At 40.4% G+C, this 13,855-nt stretch overlaps 2 protein-coding genes across 2 annotated transcripts in view; one reads left to right on the forward strand and one right to left on the reverse strand.

The window, feature by feature from the left end:
* Positions 1–10,860, reverse strand: part of LOC128712890 (uncharacterized) — a 60,518-nt gene extending 49,658 nt beyond the window's left edge. Inside the window, exons 1-2 of the mRNA XM_053807756.1 lie at positions 10,815–10,860; positions 8,202–8,343 (exon numbers count right to left, since the gene is read on the reverse strand). Of these exons, the coding sequence (XP_053663731.1) occupies positions 8,202–8,343; positions 10,815–10,860 (188 nt within the window). The remainder of the gene's footprint in view (positions 1–8,201; positions 8,344–10,814) is intronic.
* On the forward strand, positions 6,860–7,160 carry LOC128715856 (cecropin-B1-like). Its single transcript, XM_053810774.1, has 2 exons — positions 6,860–6,961; positions 7,068–7,160. The coding sequence occupies exons 1-2, from the start codon at positions 6,860–6,862 to the stop codon at positions 7,158–7,160; spliced, it is 195 nt and encodes a 64-aa protein (XP_053666749.1).
* Positions 10,861–13,855: the final 2,995 nt, after the last annotated feature.

The following is a 13,855-nucleotide window of genomic DNA, read 5'->3' on the forward strand; positions in this document are numbered from 1 at the left end:
GGGCAACGGCATGCATTCGGTGTAGCTCGGGAAGCACTAGTTGAAGAAGTTAATTGGTAAGATTACTCTGCTTTAAAAGGTTTCTTGTGTGGTGACTTTCTGGCCGGTATGTTGGGATGTGTAAAATTTAATGACGCTCTCAGAAAGGGCAGTAAAAAGTTGGACATCTCAGCCCGCGAAATTCAACTTGGAAATATTAAAGAATTTGTTCGTGATTTGTGGTAAAGTTAATCGAACTTTTAAAATAAACAAGACCTTGGGTCCTTATCCTTTATTAATGACGGGCAATAAGCGTATCTACAGCAACTGAAGTAATCATGTCATATGGGCACGGAAAAAACGGCCATCAACTGATGTGTCTAGAACCAAGCGCTGTATGTGCTTTTCTGCTGAATGTATTTACAGTGCTTCCGTACATGTACCACGCACCTACCTTTAACCCACAAAGCCCACAACCGACAAAATCCATGCAAACATTCTCCTTGCGCTCCCGCATTTTTGCCCGGTCCGTGAACCGCGTCACCAGCAACCAAGCACAGCGGGCCAACCGATGAAATCATCCGTACGGAGAAACGCAGCACACAAATAACCGTAATTTAATTTCACCCTCGCCGGATCGCGCCGGAGCAATCCTTTGCTCTTGTGCACTCCCAAACCGAGAGCAGCTTGCCAACAATTCCGAACACTCGAATGTCGCTGATTACCTGAAATAAGGCCTGTTTCTCCCGTGTGCCGCAAAGCCGAAGGTGTGGTGAAGCACACAATTCGTGGAATTTTCATTAGCATGTTGCTCGAAATTCCGCGAATTGCTTGCGACCGGGATGCTCAATTTCTTCACGGTGGTAGCCATCTTGGAATAGGCGTGCTCGAGAAGAATCTAATCAAATGGCCGTGCCTTTTTCACAATGGTTTGCATAATAGTTTCACTCGTTGCAGTTGAACATCGCAAACGTTTTCCAAGAATTCGAAGAAGTTTTAGAATAACACATAGCCTGTTGGGAACAATTCGTTATTTGCTATCTGGTGCTATTTGTAGGCTTAGTATATTCTACGAAGCACCATGCCCCTCAGCGTGATGTTTCCATTGAAAGCATGTTGAGCTCAAATTGTTCCTGGTAATTTTGTGGACGAGCACGCAAGATATTCAATTTGATTTAAAGGTTTTACTTGATATATTCAATTTCAACATGTAAACCGGAATATTTAAAATCGGTTTCTAAAAATTTTAATCAAGTCGCAATTAACGTATTATTATGTATTAAGACAATAATACACGATAAGCATGTCAATTTCGTGTTAACCGCTCGTCTACATTTAACGTTTTTAGCTGCTTTTTCGCGCTAGTGCTTTTCTGTTGACAGCTTGTTGCACAATGGGAAAGGTTCATGATGGTAAAGAGTAATAATTTATGTTGATGTTTTTATTACAATATTAATAATATCTTTGAAAGAAAGGTAGGAAAAACCCATATTTAGTCAATAAATTGGCAATATTTATACTTTATGTTCAACTCAAAGTCATCCGTCTATATTATAATGTAATATTTCCCACACTCTGTCTGACTATACTGCTGGCACACTGTGCAGATGCACCAGAAAAGCGCGAGCGCGTGAAAGCATCCCAAGAGCGTCTAATGTAGACAATCGGTAACATCGTTAACTCACGCTCAAAAACATCAAACGTAAATTGCCTTACCTGGCTCAATTCTTGTCATTTCCTCGCACTTTGAAAGCAAATTATTGTTGGCAAACATTTATTCATAACGTTTCCTTTTTTACCACATCAGAACCATTCCTTCCATTTACCCAATCGATTGCATCAAACACATGGTGCATGTACGACCGATTGGAATGTCCCTTTTGCTTGTCGATTTTTAGAAGCCAAAAAAAAGAAATGCTAGCTTTTTTTTGCGCCAACTGCATATCGTTGATGCACCTGTGTGCATCGGAGACTTGTGTTCACATACTGACGGTCCCAACGGTAGAACAAAATTCAATTACCACCAATGCCAATGTCCCCGCAGTGGGCAATTGCATCGAGTTGTTTGTGTGGAGAGGAGATTTCGAAGCAAAATAACATTGATACAACAACACCAAAAAAACACCCAGATCACAACAGCACGTACATATTTCGAGCCCTGGCACGATGAAGACATCACACGGGAACGTGCCGTTTCGGGCAAAATGCGGTCCGATAACATGGCAGCACATATTCCATTGGTGCAGTGGTGCCGCTTGTTACCCTGACCCATTGGATGGCGAAAGGCACTCTTTTTTGCTATCAATTTATGATTATTAGATTTGCAACCGTGCGAATATGCAGCGGTCCTGTGACCGCAAGCTGCCGGTATGTTTTGTTAGGATGGGACTGATTGAATCAGTTTCGTGTTCGCTTGTAAGAGATTTTTTATTTCAACTGCGATGAGCTTTTTTAACTTTCGAACGAATATTTTGGGAGTTATTTATTGAACTTAAAATATTTTGGCGCCGCAATCCGAAAGACATGTTATTATGGAAAGTAAGACATTTTAATTGTTCATTAACCACAATAACATTCATTTTAAATAATACTTTCAACCAAAATACGTGTACTAACCACTTACGCCGGTCGCTCATACTGCTGTGTTTGGTAGGTCCACCTCCATTTCAATAATTCAAATGTCTGACAAACGTTTGTTCAATATTTGCACTTTGCATGTCTTCGCCTTGTAAACGCAGTCACATATGTTACACACCGTTAAGCACTGCCAGCGTATTTGTGCATGCGACCTCACTATGGCGCCATTTGGTTCAGTTCATTGCTCTTCTCGAAAGTTAAACCCTCCTGCTCTAGCTACACTGCCCTTGCCGTAAGCAAGGAACTAGATCGTAAACTTTCGGTCCCTGTTGGGTCACATAGGTCCACACTTCCACACAACGCAAGGGAAATGTGAAAACTTAATCAGGATGTTAATTGATTTTTAATGACACTATTTGCCGGGACCAGTGGCCACCACCATTCACCGCCCAATCGAGCGTGTTTTACCAGCTGTTCACAAATCAACCTGTTTTGCAAAGTACAATTAGGGTCGTGTTCTGGTCAAGTTCTGCCTATCTCACCATGGGATGCTAGGGAAGGTGGCATTGTGTAATGTATTGCTCGATGTCTATTTGCATAATGGTTTGTAAACTATTAATGCGTCACCACCTGAACACCGTGTTCCGCTCGAGGAAATGCATGGCGCATGGAAAGTGGTTGAATTATATGATTCTGAAATGATATAAATTACCGTAACGGGTAATAACAAATAAGATCATTGAATAATAGTATCTCAAATATGAATGAACAAATTTAACTAGCTGAACATCTCAAATTCCCAGACCTCAATTTACAGTTTTCTGTCCTTCGCTTTAGTTGAAATTTATTTTATAATACTATAACTTTCATGAAATCCTGGTCACGTTTAGTCAAACGTTTTTCACTGCATTGCTCTCAGCTGAAGTAATCATATTTACATACGAAATTGTCGAGATAATCTACATATCGCTTGTTTATTCGTCGTTTAACTTCAAAACCTCAAGCTTTGAAGCTTTGGAATGAAATCATGATTAAAAGAAACTACTTATTTATTATTCTAAAGACTCTTCAAGAATTCGTTCTTCATTCGCTAGGGAGTATATACAACATATTCACTACCATCATGGTAGCTTGTCTCGTTAACCCTGTTGCATGATGAAACGCTCGTAAATGTTGGTGGAAGATGCTTGAACGAATCTTTATTTGAGACCGGTTTACGAGCCATTTTACGCTTCTGCACGAACGAACGAGCAGCATACGAACGATTTGTTCCACTATGTAAAATTCATCCAAACACTAAATTGATTCAGCGCTTGGCTCCCTTTTCAAACCGCATGCAAACCAATGGTAGTTCAATGATACACTCAAAGCAGTTAACTCAGAGGTAGTGTGAAAAATATGCAAATGTGGAAAAATGCCAACCCCCTTGCATTTTTATGTACCCCATACTACGCACCTACTCGTGTAGAAAATGACAGAAAATAAGAGGAAAATTTCCCCTCACGATGAACCACGCTGGGAAAAGTGCATACGAAAAGCAAAAGTCCGTATCAAACGGATTATCCGTCTGAAGTGCTTACGCTCAACGGTCAACTTGAATGTAACATTAACGTTTAAAAAAGAAGGGATATCCAAAGAGGAGCAAAGCAACATAGTTAAAAGATTGCTGCTCTTTGAATGTGTTCAAAAAGAAACACAAAAAAAACTCCAAGCGTAAAACACGAACAAGATAATGCACCAACAGTAATGGAGGAAAAATATTAACCCTGCTGCAAATAGGTCACCCGAGTGTAGAATGCAAAAAAAAAGCGTGGAAATGAGATTTTATAATTAAGGACACTTTTCACCCCACGGTCACTGACCTCTGACACTGCCGTCGGGCGTACTTTTGGGTAAAGCGTAAGCCCAATGGGGAAAGTGCCCGCTGGGGGAGGAGGATTAAAAGTGCTAAGCTCTCGCACTCTGCAGTTGATTTGAATAAAAAAGTCTTTATCACTAGTGATGGCCGTCTTTTATCGTTACATTGGCTTTTTGTAAGACATTTAAACGATGCAATTCTTTATGCCCGAGGCGGTCGTTCTGGAAGCTGAACTGTGTGCGCAGAAGCAATAATAATTTGCATTTATGCGTACAAAAATGACTAAATTAGCTTTCGTAAATGGTTGCACTTCCATTATTTCTCAAATTCATTACAGAAAAATAAAGGTGATTTCCTTTTATTTGTAGGACCTATTTTACATCGCAAGACACTTCAAATGTTCTCTTCTCACACAGAAGCACTTTGTACAACGGATTCTTTATGTTGCCGTAACATAGATACTAGGTTGACTGAATTCCAAATTCAAACCTGAGACCGTTAAGAATCTTCATTTTAAAGGCACTAAATGTATAGTTATAGGTGGTATAATTACATTATATGTAAGATAATGTAATGTCATACCCGAATCACTCAACCTTGCCCAACTGACAGTTACGCCAATGTCAGTTGAATGAGCCTCGCAAGGCTCTAAAACAGACACTCCTCATCTGATCTCAAAGGAATAAAGAGCTGATTTAATAAAAGTGACCCCCACGACTTATTATTGTATATTTCCTTTCAAACTTAAAGTCTTGAGATTTAAATAGCTTCAAAGCCTACTAGTAAACATGTATTATTGGAATGTGTTTCTCCACTTGACTGTCGCGCAATCACAACACGGTGATCAACGTGGAAACATACATATCGAGCATAACTTTATCCATAGCTTTTACCCCGCAAAACACAAACACCGTATATTCAAAATCCATACCACACTTGCAAAGGATCACCGGAGGTTAGGACGGCACATTGAAAACCGCGACCAAACCGCTGCCGGTTGTAAACATCGTGCGGCGGGGAATGAATCCTTTTGATGAGTTATGCTACGATGTTGAGTTGTCATTTGCGCACCTAGCAACGGGAATGTTTGCGCCCGATTCGGTTAAAACCGTACTAATCCATATGCTGCGGTTGTGTGCTGCTGTCCAACAATGTATCGATGTGTTTGCATCCGTTCGATGTTTGACGAAGTAAAGCAAATTCCAGTGTTTATCATACGTGGAAGCATGGTGCGCTTATGAGCTTTGCTGGTTGGTAGTGTTAATTATTATTTCGAAGTGATAACATTGAAAGCGATTCAATGGAAGGATCACGAAATGTGTAAATAAGTGGCTATATTTAATATATTTAATTTATATTTAATAAAATTTTCAATGAAAGATACCATTTTTATAAAATCCATAAAGCGGCACCCCGAATTTCTCACATACTTTCCTATCAACTGGTAAGAAATCTTAGTCAGATGATCTTTTTCGACCATTTACAAATATTAAACGACATCTTATTTTCTGTAATATAGATTTTAATTTGTTTTGTTGAAAAATTAGCGCCAAATAAGAAAGAAAGACAAGAATAACTTTAAACAGCAGTATTTGCCGTCAAAAGCCGTTGTGCATTGATTACCAGTACTTGATATACTACATTTATGATGAAAACGCTCTTCATCGTATACCTGAAGGAGCTTTCATCTCAAAAAGTATGATTATTACTCAATTTTTTCAACTACAAAGATACTATCCCTCCTAAGAAGTGTAATTTCTAACATTTTATTAAAATGGGGCTTAGTATGAATGTCATTCTTTAATTTTTGTACACAAAACATTCGTTCCAAATTGTGCCAACTAGTCAAACTATTGTCTGTTATTCGAATCACTTCCTTTATTAATCAATTCACTTGCATCGTACAGATTTTAATTGTTCATTCTCGGTAACGTGCATAGTACATCAATATAAAGAGCAAATACCAACCTCCTCATAGCATTCCACCTACGATAAGGCCCATCACAATCATAGACGATTGGAACAGTACCACCCCAGGTCATGGGTATCATAAATCGATTACAGCCGTCGTCTCACTTACTTGCGCTTATCGTTCTACGATTGTATCATCGTCGATTGCCTCAATACGGCCGAAGTGTAGTGCGTTCGCGGACCGATTCACCCGGAACGGTTATCGGTTAAGCTCATCGAGTCAATGGCAGATCGCTTCCGGACATCCGGCAAAATGAAGTGACAAGTCGTATCAAAGGAGAAAGCAACCTTCCACAGACAGCGTATAAAACCGCTCCAGTTTCCAACGAAACGGCATCATTCCCTTAGGAACGTAGGGTACGAAAGCAACACCCCGATTTCATCTCGAGTGCAAAAGAGTGGACAACTTTGCTCATTGTGCAACAACTGAACCGGTAACGCAAAACAACCAATTTCGTTTGAAAGAGCTTCAAAATGAATCTATCCAAGTTGTTTATCGTCGTCCTGCTGGGCATGCTGCTACTGTTCGCTGGCCAAACCGAGGCGGGTCATTTGAAGAAGTTTGGCAAAAAACTGGTAAGCGGCACAGGCGACCGAAAGGCTAGCGGCCAATGTATCGGTCATTTTATATTTGTTTCCCCTTCAACGCGATAGTAAGCTCGTTTTATTTCACTCCACGCAGGAAAAGATCGGCAAAAATGTGTTTCACGCGGTGGAAAAGGTAGTGCCCGTGCTGCAGGGTGTACAGGATTTGCGCGACGGGAAGAAGGGCTAAAAGGGCTAGTGAAGCCTGCAGCATGGCAACTGTGCCACGTGCAGCATGTTCCAAAAAGCGTGTTTGCTGTTTTTGAATTTTCAAACCATCACAAACATCAAAGGACACGCACTGGAGATGAAGATAGTACGGAAACAATATTTGGTTGGGATTTAATCATTCGCTCAAAACGAATCGCAACCGAAAAAATACCATCGCCAAAGAGCAAAACCATGTTTTTGGTACATTTTAATTGCTATGAGACGTTTCGAATACACGTAAAAGTTACGTCAAAAAATAACGAAATAATAAAAATGCAATATTTACATAGAATACATATTCAAAATAGCTCTGAAAGGCATTTTTCCGCTAGATTTTTTTTAATAATTATTGAACTTTAACACAATTCGTGAGTATTTTGGCCCAAAAAAATTATGTTACAATTAACCTGGAATGTGAGTATGACTTCCGTTCAATAGATTATGATAAAATAATTAATTTTGATTGCATTTGTAATTAAGTATTGCTTCTTTGCATCTCATTTCGTGGAAGTAGAGTCCAACATTCTTAAAATCATTTCGATAATTTCACACAATCACAAACACACATTCACGGTGCTACAATAATTTATGATCCAATGGTTTCGCAAGTATAAATAAGTATAAATCATACAGCAAGCTACAACAAAGCAAACTTTACAGGCCACAAACATGAACTTAACTTAAAATTCAAAACCGGTGCATGTTTTAACAATGCAAACACAAAAAAAAACAACAGCGAACAACCGGATGCAGGTTGTACGCGCGAGCAGAAACATGGAATTTCTCCGGGACTGTTTCGCCAACGCTTCAACGGTTCCACGGTACGGATTGCATGAGAAATGTGCATCCCATGCAATAGGGTACCGTGCACGCGGGCCAACTTCACGACAGCCTCAAGCAATCCGAGGAAAGGCAGCGGAACTCTGACAAGCGGCGAAAATAACAAACGAACCATCAAACAGTCTACCGTACCATACGAACGCAACATTCAGCAACACGCGACAACTCATCTGCTGATTACCTGGCGTCGGTCGGCTTGTACGTGACATCGTATTTGTCCACCGGCATCGTGTTTGGATCCATCGAGGTTTGCCATGAGACTCGTACCGATGTGGGCGTTAGGAAGGTGACAGTTATGTTTTCCGGTGCGGTAGGTATTGAACCTGTGAATGTATAGGGAAGCAAAAGGCAAAGAGACACGTTAGACAACTACGAAACAGGAGGTTGGTGTTGTTGATCATTGGTAGGCGTTAATTAAAAATGCAACGTTAATCAAACCCAGCAATGTATGTATGTCGTCGTCGTTGTTGGTATTAGCCTGTCCTAGATGAGAACAGAGACATGTAAAACGAAATTTATCACGTGTCCTAAACTTCGACCTATCAATTAGTAAATCGTAAATCATATTCGTGTGGAGTATATAACAAAGAAGGGACGGTGATGTATTTGTAGCGCCGCCAGTTTTCAAACAAGAGCACCGGTCTATAATCCCATAAGGATCGATCCCTCCTAGCAAGGACTGACTGTACGGCTACGTGGTAATATAGAAAATAATATAGAAAATAAATATGAAACAAATAGCAGGCGTGACCTAGGTCATCTATGATCTTATAGCAAATGTGGGAATATATCATGATATTAAATAAAACGATATTAAATATAAAAAAATGTTAAAAAATATTACCCAGAGAAATGCAATATGGATCAGTTTTTAAAACCATGGCATTCGATAGCTTTTCAAAGGTAATAAAGTGACTGCGGAGTTTGATGAGCACACTTTCATTACATTTTGTTTGCCAGAACTGCGATAATCCCAATTCAAATTAGGCAAATTTGTTAATATATTCCTATGATTTCGTCTACTTTCGAACAATAGCCCAAGTTAAGCCTAGGAAAAAAGGATTAGATGGTGTTCCTAATGAAAGCTTTCGTTAGCTGCTCAACAAATGTCAAAACAAACCATTTTGCTGGCAGATCTGAACCAGTTTAATGCTTAATATGTAAAGAAACATTTTTAACGAAAAGAACAAAAAAAATATTATTATAAAAATCGGATTCATATATTGTTTTAAATGAATTGAATTTGCTAATTTTCTAATCTTTATCGATTTTTCTCAAATTGTGGTTCTGCAAAAATTGTCCCTTATGTCATGTCATCATTTATGTCAAAATTCGGTGTCCTTCAGGAATCTGTATAGAATAATACAACCCGGTACATGGATTATTTCACAAATAAATGCTGAAAACTTAAACTTTCTAGCTTACAGTATGATCAACCCCAATGTTAGTAATAAAATTGAATGTAGCTTAAAAATGTAAAGAAATATAATACTACTACTACTGCTTAGTCTTTTTAAATTATATTTGTGTAATATAATGAAGTAAATTATACATCCCGAACCACCGTTTTTCCTATAAAACATTTCACGATGGTTCATTTCAAAGATTTTTTTTCCATTCACCAATAAATAGATTTTTACCGCTTTATAGTGACTTATACCAAATAAATGGCGGATAATACTTGAACACATACTGTAAGAAAACTAATAACGTAACAAGACTCTACCTTCAAAACTAAACTATTTTCCCAGAAAATGTAAATGCAAAGTTTCTCTTCAACAAACCAACCATAATGGTTTCCAAGAAATGTTAAACCAAACTGAAAACCACCAATATGGATAGCCTGTTCGTAAGTTCATAATATTTATGCTCACACTTTGCCAAAAGCATAACCACTATCGTAAGAAGTTGGCTACGGCTGCTTTACAACCGTAGTGCCCAATCGTACCACCGCTTCGCACCATCAAACTTTACAACGCGCCCAATATAATCACGGTGCGAACGAGGCGCTTACATTGGCTCGGATATTAATCTTAGTGCTGCGGGACGAATCTTGGCGCTCTCGCAGCAAATACCCGGCGCACGCACGTTACCGTTAAAACTAATGACCTAATGACATGGTATCGGGTGGCCGCTGTATGGTTTGAGGCTGTGCCAGAAACCGATTTGGAAATCAGCCGTGCAAGAAGCCAGCATTAAGAAGCTTGTGCCAGGATCGTGGGTGTAAAGCTTTAATTAAAGCTCGTTTATTGTGGGTGCTGCCTTCCACCAAGCTGCCGTAGGAGGGCAATTAAACTACCAGTAAATACGCCCCCGACTATGGGCTAATTTTTACTCTCGGGTCTGTAATCGAAAGGCATAAATCTGACGCTTTAAGAAGAGATAGAGGTCCTATCACACGGGGGACTTAAAAACGATCATAGCGCAGTAAATTGTTGAAAATGAAAAAGAACAGCACGGTGCTTAACCTGCAACAGGGGACCTCAATGTTCCGCCGGGTTGCTTGTGCCCCGTAGCAGCGAGAATGTCTCAGTAGGCAATGTCTTGTACGGGTGAGCCGCAACAGCAATCTTGTTATGCTAATCTCACTTTTCGGGGAAACTGTCTCAAAACCGCACGGCTCACGGCAGTTCCTGGGAAGCGCTGGACGAGATACGAAAAGCGGCCAAACGAAGTGGGTCGAAGTTGTTCGAGTAGCCATTAAACACATTCGCCTTATCAGATGGGCAAAAGGATACATTCTTGAGAACAGTCGCTTGCCCCAGTTGAAATTACTTTTAAAACAGCAACTTACATATCTTCCGCAAGCGAAAGCTCACTTCCTCTGGAAAGCGTGCCATAACTTCACAGCGCTACAGGCCAAAGCAAACTTTAGTTCGCATTATGCTAAAACGATTGTTTGGCTTTTAAATCCGGAAATGATTGTTCGCTTTAGTTCACGTCCGTTCACTTTTAGCAGCAAAATCAACAAATTAAAACAAAAAATCAAATCTAACCGATCATCATCGATGAAATCGCGTCCGCATTTCTCCAGTGCCCTTATTACGCAAATAATGGCTGCGATTGATGTTGATGATGATGGACGTACGATTGGTGTTAAAGTGCGGTTCCGATGGTAAGGTTTTTGCCAATTCGAACACAGTTCCGGGGAACAGATGGAACGGTACTCGGAGTGGCAGGCAGTCGGAACTATGTGCTTTACATCAATCATTTTACATTTGTGCCAACCAGTTGTTTGCTTTATGCTGCTAACATTACGCGCGGCAGTGGAAAAAGTTTTCATGTTCCGTCTGGGTTGCTGTTTCCGCGAACTTTCATCGTCACTTCCACCACTTGACCATTGCCATTACGGATTGATAGATTTCTGCTCGACGCATTTTGGGGTTTATTAACGTTGGCATTGGCGCGAGAATTCCGCGAGACTGACATTGAAAGCTGAAAGATCACCACTAGATGTTGTGATTTGTACGGAAAGAAACGGTGGATCGATGTTTGCAATTAAACACACCGTCCAGAAAGCTAGAATAACGAAGCATTAGTGGCTGATGGATGACTTTCAATGAAAAGATAATGTATTGCTAAAAAGCTTCAATTAGTACCCATCGAAGTAAAGCGAAGTTTTGCACAGAGCGATGGAGAAAAAAAAATACACTTCAAGCAGCACCAGTCAGTTGTTAGCAAAATTAATGTTAAGCTCCTTACCATATTCTCGAAACGAAACTATGTACGGTAGCCGGTGAGCGTTCCTGGAAGTATTAATTTTGACAGCATAATAAAAGATTAATGAACGTATTTTGATGCTGTTGGATCAAAAATTAATCTTCCACCGTTCGCACGAGCGAGACTTCCAGTTCCGGGAATGCTACGGCTCAGAGCTAATGTTCCTGCTCAACGTACTAGCGCGAAACCTGCTCATTTCCATACCCACGGGCGGTGGGTGAGCGCTGGCAAGCTAAACTTTCCGGACATGCTTCGCTTGATCACCGTTTCTCATATCGTCCGGTATGGCATGATCATCTAGCGTGCACATTCCAGAGACGGAAATGATTAGAATGTCGGCAAACGTGTTCCTTCGACTGTAAGCGATAGGATTTCGTTTGCATGAAAGCCGTGTGAGTTATGTACAAATTGTACACTGTTGGTCTTCGATGCACGAATTTTCATAGAAACTAACAAATTATATCGTTGAGTTTTACCCATTTAACGCAATACTAAAGTACTTTTTAGATTGGTTTTAATTACGGATGTGTGCACACTGGAGCATCCACATCCACTGCCAACGTTTCAACGTTATCGTTCCATCTGCTCATAAGCGACAACATCCCGGAAAAGAAACTTTCGCCACTACCTACCCAATCAAAAGTGGCTAGTGTAGAGGCGGCGACGCCCATCTTCCCACGGATGGTACGTGCCCGGAAAGCACAACGATCGCACAACCGCCTGTTTCGCTCACCGTTTATCTTGCCATCGACACCGTCAATAAACGACGGAAAAGGAAAAGAACAATCCACCACCAAAGAACAAGCGTGAAGCATCAAAATCTCATCAATTATCCTAATTATACCATAATCGATGGGGAACGGTGCTGGTATGATATGTTTAGTGGAGTGATAAAATAAAATAATTAATCGACCACCCAAGCTTCCCCAAGGTTTAGCAGCAGAATGGCAAAAAAAAACATCCGGCATGCTAGGCACCCACGTACTATTTCCTTGAGCTACTTCCTGAACGCACCCGGAATGTCTAATTGGTGACACGTTCGAGTGCTGCTCGTCGATTCCACCGTCTCGCACTGGTCTGGTGTCTTAATTTAGTCTACTTCATGGAACACGAGATATTTACCGACAACAACTGTTCTACCCGCCAGGCATTTCAAGATGCACGATTCCCGCTTCGTTCATTCCTTTTGATCGGATTGCAGCTGGAGCGGATTTAGCACTAAATTCGGCATTACGACGAATGTCAGCTTTCGCAGCTTTTCCCCCAGCTGCCTGGTTTTTGTTATTTTTTGGCCTTTGTTGTGCTCTGCTCCTTTCCATTCCCAGCTTATCGTGTCCCGCAGGGCCAGTTGCGGGTGGAGGATGTCTAAGTTGTCAGATTAATTTCTAGAAGAAACATCCGCCCAACCCGGGAACGGTGTGTCAGGCTCCATTTTGAAGAACTTTGGCACACACCGTGGCTCGTTCCGCCCGTGTCTTTGGTCTGGTGCCGCCGGGTACGTCCTTCTGGCTGACCCAATTTTGTTGTTTTCCACCCGTCGGATGTAAAGGGTACATTCTGTGTTTTTTTTTAACGAAGTTGAAAATGATCACCACTGTCACTTGTGCTGTCATTAACGCTGTGTTGTACCCCACTGAGCGAAGGTTCTGATTTGTTGAGCAATTAATGCCGAAAGCCTTTCAGACGTTCTGTTTTTGCTTTGCCTACGAAACGGGTTGGTAGTATTGGGATTTGTTTGAAGTTCGGCCAAACTGACAAACAATTTCACAAACTGTAAACACAGCAATGCAAGTATTTTTCTTCCCTGTTGCTGTAAGTGGTGGGGATGTTTTGCATAATTAATGTTATTACGTTCATTTCTATTTACTGAGCACTATTCTACTGCGTTGAATTGAATCAAAAGCTTCCATTATTAGCACTTAATATCTTTCTTATTGTAAATAATGGACAAAGGACCGATTCGAAAAGCATTTAGAATAGAACTACATTCTATTTCTTTACAACAAGAAACATAAGTTGAAAGATAAGTACAACATAAGTACAACAGTTGAAAGATAAGATCCCAAATAAATCCTAATGTACAAATTTGGGTGAAAAATTGTGTAAGTTTATGCC

This window comes from Anopheles marshallii, chromosome 3 (assembly GCF_943734725.1).
Source record: "Anopheles marshallii chromosome 3, idAnoMarsDA_429_01, whole genome shotgun sequence".
NCBI classification, from domain to species: domain Eukaryota; kingdom Metazoa; phylum Arthropoda; class Insecta; order Diptera; family Culicidae; genus Anopheles; species Anopheles marshallii.